This window comes from Acartia tonsa, chromosome 3, assembly GCF_053477335.1.
Source record: "Acartia tonsa isolate MP-2025a chromosome 3, ASM5347733v1, whole genome shotgun sequence".
In the NCBI taxonomy this organism is placed as follows: domain Eukaryota; kingdom Metazoa; phylum Arthropoda; class Copepoda; order Calanoida; family Acartiidae; genus Acartia; species Acartia tonsa.
This window is the reverse complement of record NC_137262.1, coordinates 34,250,244-34,270,453: the sequence shown is the minus strand read 5'-3', so window position 1 is coordinate 34,270,453 and position 20,210 is coordinate 34,250,244. Positions and strand designations below refer to the sequence as shown.

Here is a 20,210-nt window from a genome sequence, read left to right as displayed (position 1 = left end):
CTGAGGCTAACAACGGGGTGATGATGGTTTCGGGAGGTGTTCAGGTCGCTGGTGGTGTTGAGATGGAGGTGGCAATGCCGGCAGATGGGTCAGCGGTTGCTGCAGAGGTGGCTGTTGCGAATGATACTGCCTCGGCTGTAAATGATGCTGTGATGGTTGCTGAAGGAGGGCCAGTAGCTGCTGCGGCGAGTAATGCTGTCATGGCGGCAACAGTGGGTGTCTCGGCTGAGGTTGGTGGAGGGGCGCTGAACACTCCTCCTCCAGTGGGTGAAGGAGATGAAGGACTTGAGGCCGGGGTTAATTTCGATGTAGGTTCACCCAGTGAAGACGTTGATCCCAGTTTGTTGGATCAGCCTGATGGATGGTGAAACCATGCTTAGCTGGATGGTTTCAGGAGGGGGTAAATGTCATATATTTATGTTGTGATGTCATATATTTAACCCATTAGTGCCGAACTTCCCCCCTGTCGTCAGAATCACTTGAAATTTTAAACACAGCTTCCTTAAGGGATTGTAAGACATTTGTATTTTTAGATTTTTTGATTTGTGGCATACCAAAGAAGTTTTTTTTTTGCGTCGTTTCCGACGCATTCGGACTAATCATTTTTCCCATGCGTCTATTATGTACCATATCGGACTAATCATCTTAGGCTTTTACTGTATAATCTATTAGTTGCTTCGCCCCTAACCTCCAGGTTGGGTGGGGAATGTCAGAAAAATAGCATAAAACCATCCCAAGATATTTATAAAGCTTTCCTGATAAGTAAAACCAATTCAGACCCGAAATTTCTATAATCTTTAGCTTCAGACAAAAACCTTACTACTTTATAGTATGGAACACTATACTAGCAGCCGCTTCGCCCCTAGAGGCATCCAGGGACCCTTGGGTTTGGGGGGAGCCAAACCCCCTCTTTCAATTACAGTTTTTAAAGAAAAATTTTTAAATAATAATGAGAGGGGTTTATTATTTTCTAGGGGTGATTTCTCCTAGAGCGGTTGTGGTACTCTCCCCCAAAATAGTTATAAACCTTACCAGGTCCTATGAGAAGCTAAAATGGAGAACCATATCGGTTCAGTGGTTAGTGAGATCCCTTAGTACACACAGACACATGTATGTAGAATGTATTTAGATCCTGTTACTTTATTAAAAGGATACATAACACAGATACTCTACAATCAGTGTCTGTCTGTACGTCCATTCGTCTGTATAAAACAATTCAGAATATAATTATTTGGTACTAGTGGCTACGCCCCTAGAGGCCTTTAGGAGCACTTGAGATGGGGAGAGGTCATTGAATTCAACAACAATATTTTTTATTTAAAAAGAATTAATTTCATTAAGTTCTTTCTATTTTTTCTTGTGTTAGGGGTCTTTTTTAAGTGGCGATTTCTCTTTGGAGGGTGGTGGTACTCTCCCCCAAAATATTTATAAACCTTACCAGGTTCTATGAGAAGCTACCATGTAAAGGAGAACCATATCGGTTCAGTGGTTAGTGAGATCCCTTGGTACACAACACACAGACACATGTAGAAAGTATATCCTGTTACTTTATTAAAAGGATACATAACACAGATACTCTACAATCAGTGTCTGTCTGTACGTCCATTCGTCTGTATGAAACAATTCAGAATATAATTATTTAGTACTAGTGGCTACGCCCCTAGAGGCCTTTAGGAGCACTTGAGATGGGGAGAGGTCATTGAATTCAACAGCAATATTTTTTATTTAAAAAGAATTAATTTCATTAAGTTAATTCTATTTTTTCTTGTGTTGGGGGGTCTTTTTCAAGGGGCGATTTCTCTTTGGAGGGTGGAGGTAACCTCCCCAAAAATAGTTGTAAACCTTCTTAGGACCTATGAGAAGCTACAAAGAAAAAAAAGAAGCATATCAGTTAAGCAGATACACAGATAGATACCCTTTCACTTTATTACAATGTTTAGCAAAGAAATATGATTTTGTCGACAATTATATTGAACAACCCAATACATGACAACCCCCCCCCCCCCAGCCCCTGTTAATCCTTAAAGTTTTATAATAACTTTTTCTTATTTGTTGTCTTACCAACTGTGGGGAATTGTATTTGTAATTTGATTGGTTGTTTTTTTAAGTGTCCAAATGTTTCAACCACTAAATGTAATCTACAGAAAGATTTTATGGTATAATATCCCTGAGAAAGTACATCAATTTATCGGCCATTGACTTACTATTTTAGATCCCTAACCAATACATTTCTTAGTTGTAGCGTAGTTGTTAATTATTTGGATGCAATTATATATGTACAGACGGACGGATGTACAGACAGACCATAATTGTAGAGTATTTGCGCTATTTTTATGAATATATTAACAGCTAGGCTGCAATAAAAATTACGGAGGTATAAACATATTTACAGTCTTTAATTGGCTGTAATTATGGATATATAGACAGACATACATACATTCCCTAGTTGTAAGGTAGCTATTATTTATTTGGATGCAATTATGGAAATACAGACAGGTGGACGTACAGACAGACCCTAGTTGTAGATTATCTGCGCTACTACTTTTATATTCTTAAAATAAAGTAACATGTTATTGTATGTCTTTGTGTGTGTACCAAAGGACCTTGCTAACCACTGAACCTATATGGTGCTCCGTTACATGGTAGCTTCTACTAGGTCCTGGTAAGGTTTATAACTATTTTGAAGGAGGGTACCACCACCATCCCTTAAGAGAAATCATCCCTAGAAAATAAAAAAACCCAAAATTAAAAAAAAACTTTTTCTTTAAAAAATTGTAATTGAAAGAGGGGATTTGACTCCCCCTGCAATCTAAGGGGCCCTAGATGCCTCTAGGGGCGTAGCCGCTGCTTGTTTGTATTCCATACTATAAAGTAGTAAGGTTTTTTGGCTCAAGCCAAAGATTACAGAAATTGAAGGTCTGAATTGGTTTTACTTATCAGGGAAGCTTTATAAATACCTTGGGATGGTTTTAAGCTATTTTCCTGACATCCCCCACACGTCCTAGAGGTTAGGGGCGTAGCAACTAGTAGATTATAGGAGATTATACAGTAAAATCCTAAAATGATTAGTCCTATAAGGTCAAAAAGGACGCAATGGCTAAAATGATTAGTCCGAATGCGTCGAATACGACGCACAACAATTTATCCAAAAAAAGTATGTAAACTAACTAAAATTAAAGAAAACTTAGCAGAAACTAAAAATATATAACAAATGCTATAATTAATTATAAAAAAGTATGTTTTAATTCTTTAAAAGAAAAAAGTTAGACCTGGTGTGGAAATTTTTTCCTATTTTTTCCACCTCTGCCATGAAAATATGATTTCATCTGGCCATCGAATTAAGTGAGAGGCCAAGCAATGTAAAGGACAAAACTTGAAGCTCTATTCAGTTATTTACACACATTTAAAAAGGACAGCATAAAAAAATAGAGTGATAGTATAGGTTTGAATTTGTGCGTCGTTTAAGACCCTATTGTCATTAATGGGTTAAGTTTGCAGACATATTTTAGTTGTTACTCTTAATTACTCTTCAATTGCTCTCAGAAAGAATAAAGAGAAAATATATTTAAGTGAGTTGATATTGAGAGTCCTAACACAGAACATTATCTGGTTTGGGTTCGAGTCTTTATTAAGACCAATACAGCTATTTACAGACATCCTACTACTTTAGATAGTTTGCATAGGCAGATATTCTACCCCTTCAAAGTGCATAGTTAATTAATACATTGTATTAATTAAACAGACAGTCATCCTGTTGCTTGGTGTCCTGATATACAGACAGACATCCTGCTACTTCAGAACTTTCCAGCTTAAATAATCAGTAGTTTTGAATTATTAATATATCTAATCATTTCTAAATAAAGTATCAATATATAATCTTATTTACTCAAAAACTGCATTTAATCCAATATAATAAATACTTAAAAATCTGTTTGCATTTTAAATTGAATATTAAGTCTACTCTATCATTAACTTATGTAAGTCTGTCTATTTCACAATATAAAATAAGAATTTTAAAAAAAATTATTTTACGTTAAAAATTAACATATAAGTTCAATTCAGTGTGCAATAATTTTTACCAAAATTAATGAATATTTTTATTAACAAAACACAGTACTCTTTTATTTACATATGTAATCATTTAGGTGGGTTATCAATTCCACATGAAATATAACTTTTAAATTGTCTAAAGACATGAGTTTTCACATTGTTCTAAAGTATAAAATGTTGAATCCTACTCAGTCTTCAAAAAACGATCTCTCTGTTTGATTGTCTAAAGACATGAGTTTTTCACATTGTTCTAAAGTATAAAATGTTGAATCCTACTCAGTCTTCAAAAAACTATCTCTCTGTTTATGTTTGGCTATATGGACATTTATTCAATCATATTTGAAGTTTGAATATTTCTTGAAAAATATTAAATAAATCAAAACTAGGGTGATTTCGTAGTGAAATATTACTGTTTATCAATATTTTGTAAATATTATTTTCCCGTAAATATATTAAAATTTCTTAATATCCCATGTACCCCGGAAGTCCAAACTTCACACCTTTCTGTATATTTCCTAACACATAGAAGGGGAATATTTAAATTGAAAATCTGAATATACTAATATATATTAACAGAGGGTAATATCTTGTTACCTTCTCAGCTGGTCAACAAATATTAAAAAATATGTTTTAATATTTCAAAACCCGCTAAATTAGAATAAGGTTTGGTGAATATATTTTTGATGTATATTCACTAAATCTCGTAAGTACTGAAATAAATATAATCTATTTTTCCTTATTCCGTTCAATTTTGCTTCGACTCTTATACATTTATATTCTGATTATTCAGTTCTGACACTATACAAGTGTTAATGTCTTTTTGTCCTACCGTTTCAGTGCTTTTATGGATGTTGTCATCCTTGTTAATTATGTTTTCGTTGGCTTTAGATCTTAGGGACTTTTATTGAATTTTGATTGGTTTGTTCATTTAGTTCAGTGTCTAAACTTTTCAACCTCTAATTTTATCTACAGATGGGGCAAGACTGTGTCTCATCATTTATCGGCCATTGTATGTTGTCATGTAAGTGTAACTTTTTTCTTTAATTAAGTGTATTTTTTTTGAATGTTTCTTCCAATGATTTTAAAAGTTAGTCATGACTTGACTTGTTGTTTGCCTTTTTTTCAATATGAAAAGCCACAGAGACTATGGCTGCCGAACCCTGAATGAAAGAAAAGCTTTTCTAGTATGGCTTTGAAACCAATTAATATCCGCTGCATTTTCCATAATTTTCCACGGATATTAAAATAAAAAAGTTTGCATCCTTTAATACACCAATTTATCAGCCATTGTCTTATCAAAATTAAACTAGGAAACGGCTATACTTTATTTATTCCACTCCTTGGGGGGGGGGGGGGGGGGGCTATAAACATAGATATCATACGTGTCCTGTGACTTTACAAAGCCGGTCCAGGATATCATATTCTTAATGAATTCCGGCGAGGGGGGGGGGGTTGTTTTACAATGATGCATAAATGATGAAAATTAGCTATTTATCTATTAATTATACATTTAATATATTTTAAGTACAACTACGGACAAACAGACATCCTGTTAATTTTAATGTAAAACAGTAAACACACATGAAAGAAAGTAGGGGGGGGGGGGGTAGTATTTATCCGTATCATATTTCGCTTTACCATAGAGGGAAAGGGGTTGGCGTTGCGTTGGGATAGGATAGGAGGATAGGACATTTGAGGATAAATTTAATTCCCCTCTCATCTCTAAATATAATAAAATAACTATTCATTATCATAAACAGCTTTCCACAGACATTAAAATTCTTTCTTATTATTATTTGATTAGAATTGAAAATATCCTAAATGCCTACACCAATTTATCAGCCATTGTCTTATCAAAATTAAAATAGGAAATTTATTTAATATTATATATATTCATAATTCTCCTCCTATTCTATCTATTCTTAATGAATTCCCGCGGCTTGGGGGGGGGGGGAGGGTTTACAATGATGCACCAATAATGAAAATTAGCTCTTTATATAATATACCAAATACTCAAGTTTTTAAAATTTTGTCTTATTTTTCTACATAAATAAAAGTAAATCATTGTGTTTTTTGTTATATTTAAACATTGCTATTCAATATGTTTCTTTTTATTTAAACATTTTTGTACGAACACCGTGGCTGACCCAAAGATCAAATAACAATAAATCATATTATATTTAAATACTTGCACGCACACAAGGGAGTCTTTACTCTTTCTTTAGTAATATAAATGAATAAAGACATCCTACTTTTCTTTTCTTGTGACGTCAATGTTATAAGAAAGAATTTTTATTATGGATAAATAAATAAGAAATTAGCTGTACTTCTTAATCTTCAAGTTTGCTGGCGGCTGGGCAATCTCCCTACAATTTAAATTACAAATTTGTATTAAATGTAAAAATGGGTTATTAAAATGTAATTTTTACAGGATATAGAAAAGCTTCGCTTTTAATAAGAGACATTGAAATTTTAATTTGAAATATAGAAAAGCTTTGCTTTTAATAAGAGTGGGTTATTAAAATGAAAAAAATTTATATATCACACCCTTTAAAATAAGTGACCTTGAAGTTGAAACTTGAAAGGTTAATGACCTATATTATACCAATATCTATCCTTTTGCAAAAGCTTTTCTTTAATAACGTATCGTCCGTCTGTCACTAATTTTACTTTCATTTACTTACTTTAACTTACACTGCATTTTAAAAGCAAAGCTTTTCTATAATTTTCTATAATTAGGATCGGTTAATTACTGTAACTTACACTGCATTTTAAAAGCAAAGCTTTTCTATAATTTTCTATAATTAGGGTCGGTTAATTAGAGTCTTCCAAAAAAATTAACTTACAATTTTGCCCTGAATCTTTAAGTGTTAATATCCGCTTTTATGGAAGAAGAAGTTATAAAAAATCCTTGTTAGTTCCAAAATGAGGGTGGGGGAAGGGGAAGATAACATGACACCTAGGCTTTATAAGTTAACCCCCCCCCCAAAAAAAAAATAAAATCCCCTATATGACGATTGATATATATGATTTTGAGTTTTGACCCATCCCCCCCCCTTCCCTATTTAAGAAGGGTTGACCAAAATGAGGGTGGGGGAAGGGGAAGATAACATGACACCTAGGCTTTATAAGTTAACCCCCCCCCCAAAAAAAAAAAATAAATCCCCTATATGACGATTGATATATATGATTTTGAGTTTTGACCTCTCCCCCTCCCCCCCCCCCCAAGAAATAACAAAAACATATGGTAATAGATAAAAGTTCCCCTTCTAACTAAGCGAAGCTTTTCTATAATTTGTATAAAAGGGTAAACCGTAAATGGATTAATTAAAATAAAAGATATATGTTGGCGTCGGCTATGAAGGCTTTTGGCCCGTGTTTTACAGACGGACAGAATACTTACTTATAATTTTGATTATACTAAATATACTTATACGTTTATGTTAATGTTTTGCATTAATGGATATTGTCATCCTTGTTAAAAATTTTCCACTCCACACATCCCAAATAACAAGCCGGAAGGTGATAATAGAAAGTTATAGTTATTAAGGAAGATTAATAATTTTAGCAAAAAAATAACACAAGTTCCCAAAGTTTTATAATAGCGTTTTCTTATTCGTTGGCTTAACAACTTTAGAGTTTTATTGAATTTTGATTAGTTGTTTCATTAAATTGAGTGTCCAAACGTTTCAACCGCTAAATCTAATCTACAGAAGGGGTAATTTTGTGTATCATCATTGGGGATAGACATCAATTTATCGCTCATTGTCTTATACCTTTAGCTCCTTGAACTATATCTGTTATCACCCTAGTAAAGCTATTAATCAAGATAATAAAACAAAATAATATCAATCATATTTATTTTATATAAAAAAGAAGTATTAAAACAATTTTTATCAGAAGCAGTTTTGGGAAATTCGCATATTTTGCAAATGGAGTATTAGTAGAAAATTAGGATCATGGAAAGAAAAACGAAGTTGCGGGCTTCATCGTACGTTCACAGTAGCTTATGAAGATTAGGTTAGGTTAGGTAAAGTAAATTTTAATGATTACCCGACAGGGTTAGAAAATATGCACCGCTTTTTGCTTCTTATAATTTCGGTATTTTTTAATTAACGTTAAGCTACAAAAAAAGCCAAGGAAGTTCTAGAAAATATGCCAAGGTTCCGTGATTCCTAATCATGCAAATCACATGATATTTAGCTAAAAAATATTTTATATTCTGTCCAGAAGGGTAGTGAGATATTACAGAATTTTAATATTTTATATCCCCTATATTTTGGACTATTTCACACCTCTCGGACAAGGGTCAGTATATACTCGTATATGGAAATATAATAATAAACCCCTTACACCCGATATTATCAGACTTTTTCCCACGGACCCCAAATAAAACGAAAATTAGCCGTTTATTGCCCTAACTTGAACATTTACAGAGTCAAAATAATATTTGAAACTTCACATATGACTGCATTTATTAATGTGTAGATTTAATAATAAGTAGATGTGATTGAACGTCATATATATTGTTGTCATTCTGATAGCAGAAAATTTTTATTGTTGTCATTCTAATAGCAGAAATTTATGTTTGCTTGAATTAATTTAGCCAATAATGAACCGGCGGAAGCGTTTGTTATTAATTATTTGGTTAATGCTAAAAGCAAGTTTCATGCTATTGGATATTGGCCTACAGCCAATAAGGAACTGGAGGAAATGAGTTGATTTTATAGGCAAAAAAGAAAAGTTGCCCCATCCCTTTAAAAAGAAGACTGAGACCTAATTTTCGGTCAGGTTTCCCATCCCTTATCCCTGGTAAGATGAAGCTTTAATTTTTAGTATGGCTGAGAACGTGTTCTAATCCAGAGGATATTAACCGGAATTGAAGACATACTAGAAAAGTATCTACTCTATTAAAATCTCTGAAACGGCAGTAACCTGCTTTTTCCCACTGAAGTGCAACACATCCCCTGGAATCCAATAATGTTGACACTATTTCTCGTAAATGTCTAAAATATTATTAAAATGAAAATACATTTTAAATAAATTCAATCATCTTTTTGAAACATAGCAATGAAAGCCATCATAAAAGATTAAGCTCCTAAACTTAGTGACCATAAAGGTTCTTTTTTACAAAAGTCTCAAATGGTTAGTGACCTTTTCTTGTGTGTTTACTTAGCAAATTTGGTTCAGTTCAATTACATAGAAAAATGTGATATCTAGTGATTGATTTAGCCACTAAAGGCTTGTGTATAGGAGATTTTAGGGTAAAACTGGAGGACTTTAGATTAAAATTACCTACAAACCAAAGAAACTTGATTTAAAGTCCATGAATCCAACATTCGCACAATCATTTGGAGAAGCTCAACGGGCAGTTCTAAATATAGACAAGTTGGTGATTTCCCACAAATTACCCAGCGCGCACAGCATCCTGTATCTATTATAAACTAACTTTACCTATGGTAACAATTAACACCAGAAAAAAAAACTACCTACAATTTATTTTGAAATCAGGGGAGTTTCTGTGTTCTACTAAGCACAGCTTAGGTGAAACCGTCTATAACTATATTTGTTTTCAGTAGTGAAGCTACTCTATAATTCGAAATGTCTGTCAGTCTGTCCGTCTTTCCGAGACAGAGTGGGGGAACGTGATTTTCTCGACCCCTATGAAAGATAGAAACCTGAAATTTTTAGGGATTAAATATGTTGACATTCTTCATATTTTTACAAAGTTTCATTAAGATTGCCAATTTATTGGGGTGCTGGATCGATTCCTACATTTTAAAGTTTTCATGAATATCTCAAGTCAAGATAGACGGCTGAATTTTTCAGGGATTGAATACCTTAATATTCTGCATACTTTTATCAAGTTTTACTGAAATTTTGAAGTTTTCATGATTTTCGTTACTCCTATTCAAGATAAACGGCTGATATATTTAGGGATTAAATTAGTTCACAATTTACATATCTCCACAAAGTTTAATTAAGATTTGCTTATTTGTTGAGGTGCTATATATATTCCTAGATTTTCACGTTATAAGTCTTAAAAGGTTTCATGACTTTTTAAATTAATGTGTTTTTTATGAAACTGCTCTATAGTTCATTTTTTCAGGATATCCATCCATAATTTTTGAGCTTTTCTACTTACGGATGTTATCATCCTTGTAAGACAAATATTTTGCATACAAAACTATAACAAAATTAAATGACATCCAAAAATTAAAGATTCCTTTACTTATATATAAAAAAAGACCTAAAATTGCTTTAAGCTACAAATAAAATTAACTTTTTGCAATGTGAAACTAATAAGTACTATAGATACCTGTTAAATAACACTTTTCTATATGACCATTCGTAACTCCGTTCATTACCTTTGGTAAAATTGCCATTATAATTTTTAAAGAACGTATAAGCATGATTGTTGGTTACTTAGTACCTTAGAAACGGCTTGTAACAAACCAGTTGTCATGAGCAAAAATAATAGTTATTTATTGATCGTGTTAGACAGATTTTGCAGATATTAAATGAAAATTTGAAAGATCAAAACCAGTTTTGTTATATCCTAATAACCGATGACCCGGACTGAGACCCGGTTCTAATCCAGCAAATATTAATCGGTTTCACAGCCATACTGGAAAAGATTCAAAAAGATATAGAGGTTTAGCTAGGTTCAAATGGTCAGCTCAAAATTTTAAACAATATAAAAACTAAAACCTCTCAAAATAAGTCAATTTTATTAAATGGCAAATATTCCTTTTGACTCTTAGAATATCCATTTGTTACATGACCATTTGTCTTTGTAGTCTTGTCCATGTTAAGATAGGTTATATCTGGTTGTTTAGGCCTGATACCAAAGCTTTCTGTGGAGGCACTGTATACGACTTTGTTTCCACTATCAGTTCCTGAAACACAATCATACTGAGATTAAAATTTTAATGGATAGGTGGCTACTGTGAGAGTTTCTTGCATACCCTGATAATATGTTTCTCCAAGCTGGCTAATATAACAATATACCCCTCCCCCCCTTATGAATTTATCCCATCCCCTCTCTTGACCATGGAGGAATGTATACACCAATATTTGAGGACTATATTAGCAACCAAAATTTCCCTGCCACCATATCCAGGTATTTTATATCCAATCAAATATTATATAACAGATGGCTGTCTTTTTATGATGGGTTACCTTTCCAAGAGAAATAAATAACTACAAAAACACATAATCCCTCCCCTCTTAAATTTACCCTATTCTACTTAAAATTAAAATCATATTTTTTACCTGGATAAAATCTATTGACAGAAAATCCACAACCATAGGTTGACATGGGACATCGAGAAACAAACCAGTTATTCAATCCTCCATGTATATCACTGTGAACGTTCTGAAGTATATTAATATTTTATTTATACCTCAATAATACATTATCTATACATCATTTAGAACAATATAAAACTAATATTTCTAGTAAAATGCTCTCCTTTTTGAATATGGGAATATTTAAAAAAAAAGCAGTAGTCTATATCTGATAACAACAGAGAAACCCCAATTAGAACTGCCAAAGTAAGAGATAGAGTAGCTTTGCTACAAAATTCAACAAAAACAGTACAATTAAAAGCAACAAAATAATGCCAGACCTTGCAATGTGCTTCAAACTGATCTCGTCTAAACGTTTGTGCACAGAGGAAAGTGAACATGGCTTTAGGTTTCTGTTGTAGTTTGGTTACTGTATCCATTCTTATATCCATCCCTAGCACCCTGTAATAAATATATATAAAGTGAATATGGCTTTAGATTTCTGTTGTAGTTTGGTTACTGTATCCATTCTTATATCCATCCCTAGCACCCTGTAATAAATATATATAAAGTGAATATGGCTTTAGGTTTCTGTTGTAGTTTGGTTACTGTATCCATTCTTATATACATCCCTAGAAACCTGCAAAAAAAAATTAATATAGAATAGTTATTTATCCCATCGTATCAACAGCTTTCCGCGGATATTAATGAAAACTTTATAAGATTAAAAATATTTTTTTTGGCTCCAAGAAGCCGAAGGTCCGGGCTAACAACACTAGTATTAATTTTATGATTTCTATTTTAATATTCGTGAAAAATTATCTGTCATTTGAGATATTTCAGTATTGCTTGGAACTTGTTCTAATCCAGCGGATATTAATCAGTTTCGAATCCATACTGGAAGGAAACCATATAAACAATTAATTATGAGCTTTCCCTAAAAGTGCCTGTCAAGCACAGAAATACTCTCCATAACATATTTTTTAAATAAGAGGGGAGAATCATTTCCTATGTCTAACACCTTTGGGGGAGTGCCTTAACCATAAGACTTATATCTGCGGTCTACCAAACTTAACCTGACCAAAAGTAACAAACAAAAATAAATGTGGAATAATGAGGGGCGTACCTGGTAAGGTTGTTTGGCGGAGGAGGGGGTGGGGGAGGTATTCCTTTCCTTTTAGGACCAGATAGTATCGCCACTGGATTAACTAAAACATGACAGGTCATATGATTAATATTTTTTATATAAACAAGCGGCTACGTCCCTGTAGCATCTATTAGAAGAGACAGAGATGGACTAAAAAATAGTTCAAAACCGTCCCCAGAATTAACTCTAAATAAAATAACCTAAAACATATTGGTTCAATGGTTATTTAGATCTTAAGCTTTAGACAAAAAACCCATACTCCTAGTTATAAAAAGATAAATAACATCCTCTTTTTCATAATAGGGATATTGAGCTATAACCTAAATTGGCACGATTAGAAATAACGATTGAAAATTTTAATTGAATTGCAAACGTTTGACCAAAATTTCTTACAAATAATTTTAACCTACAGAAGGGTAACTCTATTGTTTTGCTGCTATGTCAGACACTTGACATTTATACTAATAATTGATGGAAACAGACTTCTAAACAAGCACAAATTATTCCCTTGACAAATTAAAACTTTGAAAAAGAGTTGTGCAAACAAAGCATTAGATATCTGTTTTTATCTATCACTTTTTAAAATAATAATAGGTAATGGGAACACTATCTATGAAAATATACCATACTACATGGTTTTACAGGATAGTGTCATACATCATGTTCCCCTTATTTCTCACCTGAAGGAGGATCAAACAGACTTGGAAATACTTTTAGATTACAAACTTTTGCAAGTTTTGCTTTCCTAAAATACAAATATTATCAAGATTATAATTGGCTAATAAAAAAAATTAAAAAATGGTATTTCTGTTAGAATTCTTCTTATGAGAATTTGAAAGAAAACTTCTCTTTGTGTGAAAATTAAGATATATAAATATTTTTAAAAAAAGAAATAAATGAACATTTAAAATTTTCATGCATTTTACAACATATCATGCATAATAAAAGATTTTTCTGAAAAAAAGCTTTAAAAATTGTGCATAAAACTAATTCGCGAATTAAAAGGACATAAGCAATTTTGGGGTATAGTCCCTTTCGTGGCAACGCACCTTAAGGGGCGATTCTTCGTATTTTTCACAGTAGCTTTTCTCCTATTTCTAGCCCCTGCGGGGGGCTCTAACCCTAGGGGGCCAATTGCCTAACCCTGCGGGGTAATCACCTAACCCAATATAACCTAACCTAAAATAACCTATAAAAGCCATTTTAAAAATACGACGAATCGCGCCTTAAGGGCGTTGCCACGAAAGGGACTATTTAAGCCAAAACAAAAAAATAAAGACACAAGCCTTTATACTTATCCTTAAAATATACAATTATTACATGCAAACATGACATGCTTTTTGTTAAAAATTACACATTTATGTAATATTAGTAAAGATCAAAGATAATTAATACAAGTTTAAAGTTTTATTTTTGCATACCTACATAATGAATTTTAAAAATATCAGAAGTTCTTTTAATAATCCTGTTAAAATCTTACATGGCAATCATAGCAATAACACTTACTAAGCCTATATTTTAGAAGAAAATTGCATATGTATACTTCACAATAATTTTCCAGAAGGCTTCAAAACCAATTAATATCCAGTGGAATAGAACCGGTTCTCAACAATAGTGAAAAAACTATAGTTTCATAATATAGACAATTTTCCACGAATATCAAAATAAAAATCAGATATTTTCCATTTTAATATCCACGGAAAGCTATCTATAATACAATGTAAAAATAACTATTAAAAGTTCGATATCAAAACTGATGGATGCCTTAAATTTTAAAATCATGACATAAATGGATAAAAACTTGTATGAATTATCCTTGATATTAGAATGTTAAATTGGTACCCTGACACTTGTCTGACTAACTTTATTTTTCTATCCCTCAGCATCCAATCAAATTCTCCCTCGTCCTCGAAATTGGGACAGATCATGTTGTGCTCAAACAGCTGAAAAGGTGCAGATTTTTTGTTTAATTTTTTAATTAAACTTCCTTTGTTTTTAAAGGGGGGGGGCGAAAGTGACACTTTTTGAAACCAAAACTAAAAGTCAAAGGAACTCAACTAAAAAAAGAGTTACAGGTCTGACATTTTGCATGGCAGTTGCTTTATAGGGGTACAATATGGAACTGTGAAGAAACGGCGGCGCAACCGCCGAAAACCGCCGAGAAAAGGCAACAAAAATTACGGCGGGAAACGGCGGTTTTCGGCGGTTGCGCCGCCGTTTCTTCACAGTTCCATATTGTACCCCTATAAAGCAACTGTCATGCAAAATCTCAGACCTGTAACCCTTTTTTTAGTTGAGTTCCTTTGTTGACTCTTAGTTTTGGTTTCAAAAAGTGTCACTTTCGCCCCCCCCCTTTGGTAACATTATGTAATGCTGACTCAAATAAAATAATTTAATCATAATTTCTGCATAGATAGCACTTTTTAAAGGCATTTTGTATGTTCAAAGAGATTTGGTGAAATATTTTCAATCTTTTTAAAACTGCTAGAGATAAAGCCAGAAGCATCTACTATTATATAAAGTAGTGAGGGTTTTTTTTGTCTGTAGCTTAAGATTTCTCAAATTACTTGACCGAAAGAGTTCTCAATTTTATTTTTAGCTTCTTAAAGGTCCCTGGCTGGTTTGGGGCTATTAATTTTTTATATCTCCTTCAAATACAGAGCTCCTAGATGATAAGAGCGCAACAGCTAATAATTTCTAAAACGGCTGGAATAGATAGATTTGACTTTTTAGGTTAACTTTATCTTGATTTGGGCTCGCAAAGAGGCTTTTGTTTACCTTACAATGATGAAAAGAAGCGCCACAATTGAACTGACACATAACCATGGAACACGATACCATTCCATTATACTCTGGCTCTCTGGAAATAAAATAACTTTTTAATATTGCCATAAGAATTGCAATTCTATTTATTAAATCCTCTTATAAAAGTAACAGGATGTGTTTGTGTACCGACCGATTGATCTCATGTTTGCCAATCTCTCTTGTTTGTAGTCGCTAGTATAAGATCAATAAAATAATGCTCTAGCACGAAAATTACTTATAAAAAAATAATCGCATATATTATTTCCAATTTAATCTAAAAATAAGGGAGAGGTTCAGTGCTCAATAGGCCCTTTGAGGGAAAGTACCAAAATTTGACACTAAAGAGTTACCATACCTGTCACAGACAGTCAAGTGACATCTACTACAATGTTTATGGATGTTGCCTTTCTCAAATTCATCATACTCCCAATATCTCCTAAAATCATTATGAATTGGTGGATAGACTGCTTAAAAGGACGTATGCTTACACTAGAGGCTGCACCCCCATCACCTAGAGGATTTGTATTTGAAGATTGAAAAAAACCTAAACCTTTCCCAAGATTTAAAACATAATGGCCTAAATCACTTTTAGACTTAAGTGAAGCTTTCCTAAATTGAAGAACCGTTCAGTAATTATCGAAATCTTAATCTTTAGACAAAAAAACTTCCTACTTTATAGTATAGGATAGTACTTATAAAAATAGAAAAACAACGGGCAAAACTGTTACAAAATGCAGTTAGGCCCTCTGGACAAAGAATCTGTAATCTAAAAGTTGTTTGTCTGGGTACATTTAAGTTTAATAGAGCAGGCTCTAAGAAAATCTTTTCTATTCGTGGTATTCATCACAATCAGGCATCATAGTCAATGGCTTTAAACCTTACTTTGGTATAGGCATTCCTGTTCTTTGAATGGCCTGATCTACGTCCTCTTTCCAACGCCTCTGCTGAACTTCCTAAAAATTTTTTTTGAATTGAACTTGAAAAGTCAGGTAAAAGTAACTATTTGGATTATATTATTTACTTTAATCAGAGCATGTTAATACTATGGATTTATTATTACTTAGATCTTATACCAGATCATCATTAACTCTATTAAAATGAAACTTGTAGCTGGCTAAAAAAACGAACAACCCTTATCCACCTCCATTACCCCATTCCCTCCCCTCCTAATGGAGAAATGAACTGACCAGTAAATAAGGTTTTTATTTGCAACCAAAAACAAAACCCTATTTATTTAAAATAAGGGTTTTCATTGATTGACAAGAAGTTTTGCGGGAAACCGCAAAAAATATTATACCTGTTGTCTCAGGAATAATTTAGCAACTCCATATTGAGGCCCAACAACTTGATCATCAGAAACTTCAAACTTTACAATGTCTCTTAAACTCTTCATAGATTTATCCTAAAACACATTATTTCAATTGAGTATTTATTATAGAATATCCGTGGATATTATGAAAGGGGAAAAATGTCGTCAATTTAGGTTGCTGATATGGAACACCCGTATTGGTCAGTTCGCTCATCCAGTAAAAGGAGATGGGGTAAAGGAGGGTTGAAGGGACAATATGGTTATTTTAGTCAGCTGCGTATTTTACTTAATAAAGGAACATAAAATCTGGTTTAAGATCCAAAGTATGTTTTATAAGATCTCGTAAATAGCTTACTTTTTTGTTTATAATTTTTAAGGAAGCTTGATATTTTTCCCCCGGGCCAGGTGGTGGAGGGTTAGGTCTATCATCATAAAGAGTATACCCCTTAGGTATCTATCTTTTATTATTGTAGTAAAAAAATAACAGACGGATGTGCAATTATTTGATTAATTTTTATCTATGATGGTGTAAAATAGTATGCTGTAATTGTCATCAAAATAGAATATAAGGAGCTGTATATGTTTTATTTTGAAAATAATGTCACAATAATTCTCCTATTATAAATAGAAAGATCATTTTTTTCTGTATCTAAAGATCTGTGAAAATACTGGTCCGAAACGGTTACAGATCTTGTGGTGGTTTCAGGCTTTTCTCTGCCCTCCCCTAGACGCTGGAGGCGATTTATATACAAGGTGTTTAAAAAAACTGCGTTTTTCAGTTTTGTGAATCAACCAGATGAAGCATGAAAAAAAATTATATGTCAATATTCTCTGTAAAAATGTGCATAACATTTATTTAAGGTGTTTTTTGATATCTCTAAAAATGCGGCTGTACTGATAGGTACATGTAGGGTAAAAATGCTTGATGTTAAAACTGTGAAAACAATTATAATCAAATAACTCATTTATTGTGCAACATATAGGTTGAAAAGTGCAATATTAAAATAACAAAAGGTTAAATCAATGTCCCCATTTGAGATTTTTTTTTACATATTTTCTTTTTTTGGCTACATGCAAAGAGCTTTTTAGGTTCTTCAGAATTAACTTTTTTCTATTTCTCTATGGCAAAGTCATTTTTAGTAAGGAATCTCTTTTAATAATGTGCGCATTGAAGAAAAGAACAAGTAACTTTTTATTTCATTTCAATATCTTAAAAATAAGGAAGTTATCTTGGTTCAAATTGTCGCTAAAAAGGCCTTTTCTTTAATAACTTGAAGATTGAGTTAATATGTCATGTATCAATCAAAGGGATTAGGAGATTAAAGGGGGAGGAGTGAGGAACGAACATGAAGATTTTTAATACTATCAAATTTAATTATTATTAAGGTAAGAATAAAGTTAGTCATTTGTTCTGTAAAAATAAGCATTTTTAAGTTAAAGAGGACTATCCACGAACAAGAGCACGTGATTCTAAGTACCTTCCAGCATTGATCCTGAGTATTTTCTTTCAGAATATAATAGGTCACTATCAATAATTAATATATTGACGAGAAAATTTATGTTTCACCACTTCAAGTTGAAGAAAAGTAAAAAAATGTCCACCATTTTTCGTTAAAATTCTATCAAACGTTTTGTTGAGTTCGGGGTGTCTTTAATTGTCCATGTTGTCAAATGATAAAAATTAAAAAAAGTCAAAAGCACATTTACTATATCTTATATGTTATGTTTAAATTAATGCTAATATGGATTAATTTACAATCTATATAACGCGAGTATTCGCATATGTATTATCAAGTATCCATTTTATTAAAAGAATTAGCTTCATAAAAGTTTTCAAAATCAATTAAAATACCTAAAAAAACATGGTGAAACATAAATTTTCTCGTCAATATATTAATAATATATGGTGACCTTTTATATTCTGAAAGAAAATACTTAGGATCAATGCTGAAAGGTACTTAGAATCATGTGCTCTCGTTCGTGGATAGTCCTCTTTTAAATGTTATTATTAGAATATTTAGTTGAGTATGCTATAATGTCGTTTTCAAGTAAAAAAAAAAAAGAATTTAGTTGAACATTATAGCCCTAAATTCTATAAAAATAAAGCATCACACATACATTTTGAATTCTTTAAGCTCCAAAAAGCGCTATTGTTTCAAGAGATATTAAAAAAAACCTTTTATAAAATTAATCCATATTTCTATAGAAAATAAGAATATATAATTATTTTTTTCATACTCCTACTGGTTGTTTCCCAAAACCGGAAAACGCACTTTTTTCTGAAACAACTTGTATAATATATATGAAATGGTTATTCATTTTATCTTTATAATAAAGCTTTGCACCTTTGGATTTGGTTTTCTTGGAGTAGTATTTGGAAGAGGCACAGCCGGGTAGCGGCGGGTTAAACTGTTTCTTAAAGCTAGCTTCGTTCTCCTTAAAAAAATGTTCAATAATACATCCTTATATAATGTAGTAAGTTTTTTTGTCTTTAGCAAAGAATCTCGCTAACCACTGGTCAGATATGGTTCTCCTTTATAGTGAAGATTCTTTTAGGTCCTGGGATGGTTTTAGTCTATTTATTTTTATAGTTGGTATGGTTTTAGTTTATTTTTCTGCCCTTGATCCTTATGTGTTTTATTTCTTAATCTAGATGGTATTAAATTCATTTGATTCATTTAAATATTGAACAAAATTGTTATTTTTTAGTGGAAAAATCATGTTATTCTTTAATTTAATTTAAATGAAAATAAAGAAAAACTCTTGTGAAATCATATAGGGAACTTTGTCTTTTGAAATTTTTCATAATTAAAAATATTTTTTTTTCTTTTTTTAAATTGGTGACATTTCTTTTTAATTGTAATTTATACCTTGGAACAGAATAAAAATCTACTGCCATGCGTTGGTCTCTCATTGCTAGTTGCAAGTCTAGGTCATCACTGAAAGTAATTCAGATATAAATAAACATCAATTTTTTTCTTCTGGTATACTAAACAAATGATTAAATTTAAAATAGTTGGATGAAGGATATATTAATACCCTACGCTACCACCGAAAAGTGCCATATCTGGTCGATTTGTATGCTTTTTCTCAACACTTTAGACAAATTAAATAACTTGAGACAAACTTATTCATATTTTTTTGATTTCTTTACATTTGCATGTGCCTCAAAAGGTTTAAACTGTCCAATTTAGCGAGAAATAGCAAACAAATATTCGGCTGGAAATAGCGGATTTTTAGTGGGAGTAAATAATATATCAGAAATGAAAATAAATGCAATTTGTTATAACTTACAACAATACAAAAAGACAAAAAAATGTTTTTCTTTGACGCGCTTTTTTTATGAATATACTAATAAAAAATCATTGTTTTTAATCTTACTCTTTGGCAATTGGATTTTTTCTTCTTAAAGGCAGAGTTTTGTATTTTTCTTGGCAGAATACTGGCCACCTGAAAAATAAAACTGTAACCATAAAAATCGACTGGGAAATCCTGCAAATAAAGTAAGTTTTTTTTGTATGTAGCTAAAGAACTTGTAAATTGTTTGTGTGAATGGGTTGTACTTTCAGGGAATAAATATAAATATACTGGGGTGACTAGGATATTTTC

At 32.1% G+C, this 20,210-nt stretch overlaps 1 protein-coding gene across 2 annotated transcripts in view; it reads right to left on the bottom strand.

Moving 5' to 3' along the window:
* The window catches only part of LOC145313961 (F-box only protein 30-like), a 116,206-nt gene that overhangs the window by 14,189 nt on the left and 81,807 nt on the right, over window positions 1-20,210 (bottom strand). The window contains exons 6-21 of one of the 2 annotated variants that reach the window (XM_080153628.1): window positions 19,983-20,051; window positions 19,472-19,540; window positions 18,947-19,037; window positions 16,590-16,694; window positions 16,175-16,245; window positions 15,648-15,728; window positions 15,266-15,347; window positions 14,351-14,430; window positions 13,168-13,232; window positions 12,467-12,548; window positions 11,682-11,802; window positions 11,326-11,428; window positions 10,805-10,949; window positions 10,370-10,422; window positions 9,346-9,424; window positions 8,986-9,056 (exon numbers count right to left, since the gene is read on the bottom strand). In XM_080153628.1, coding sequence (XP_080009754.1) covers window positions 8,986-9,056; window positions 9,346-9,424; window positions 10,370-10,422; window positions 10,805-10,949; window positions 11,326-11,428; window positions 11,682-11,802; window positions 12,467-12,548; window positions 13,168-13,232; window positions 14,351-14,430; window positions 15,266-15,347; window positions 15,648-15,728; window positions 16,175-16,245; window positions 16,590-16,694; window positions 18,947-19,037; window positions 19,472-19,540; window positions 19,983-20,051 — 1,367 coding nt within the window. Of the gene's footprint in view, window positions 1-8,985; window positions 9,057-9,345; window positions 9,425-10,369; window positions 10,423-10,804; window positions 10,950-11,325; window positions 11,429-11,681; window positions 11,803-12,466; window positions 12,549-13,167; window positions 13,233-14,329; window positions 14,431-15,265; window positions 15,348-15,647; window positions 15,729-16,174; window positions 16,246-16,589; window positions 16,695-18,946; window positions 19,038-19,471; window positions 19,541-19,982; window positions 20,052-20,210 lie in introns of both variants that reach the window. The other variant, XM_080153627.1, reaches the window with a different exon arrangement.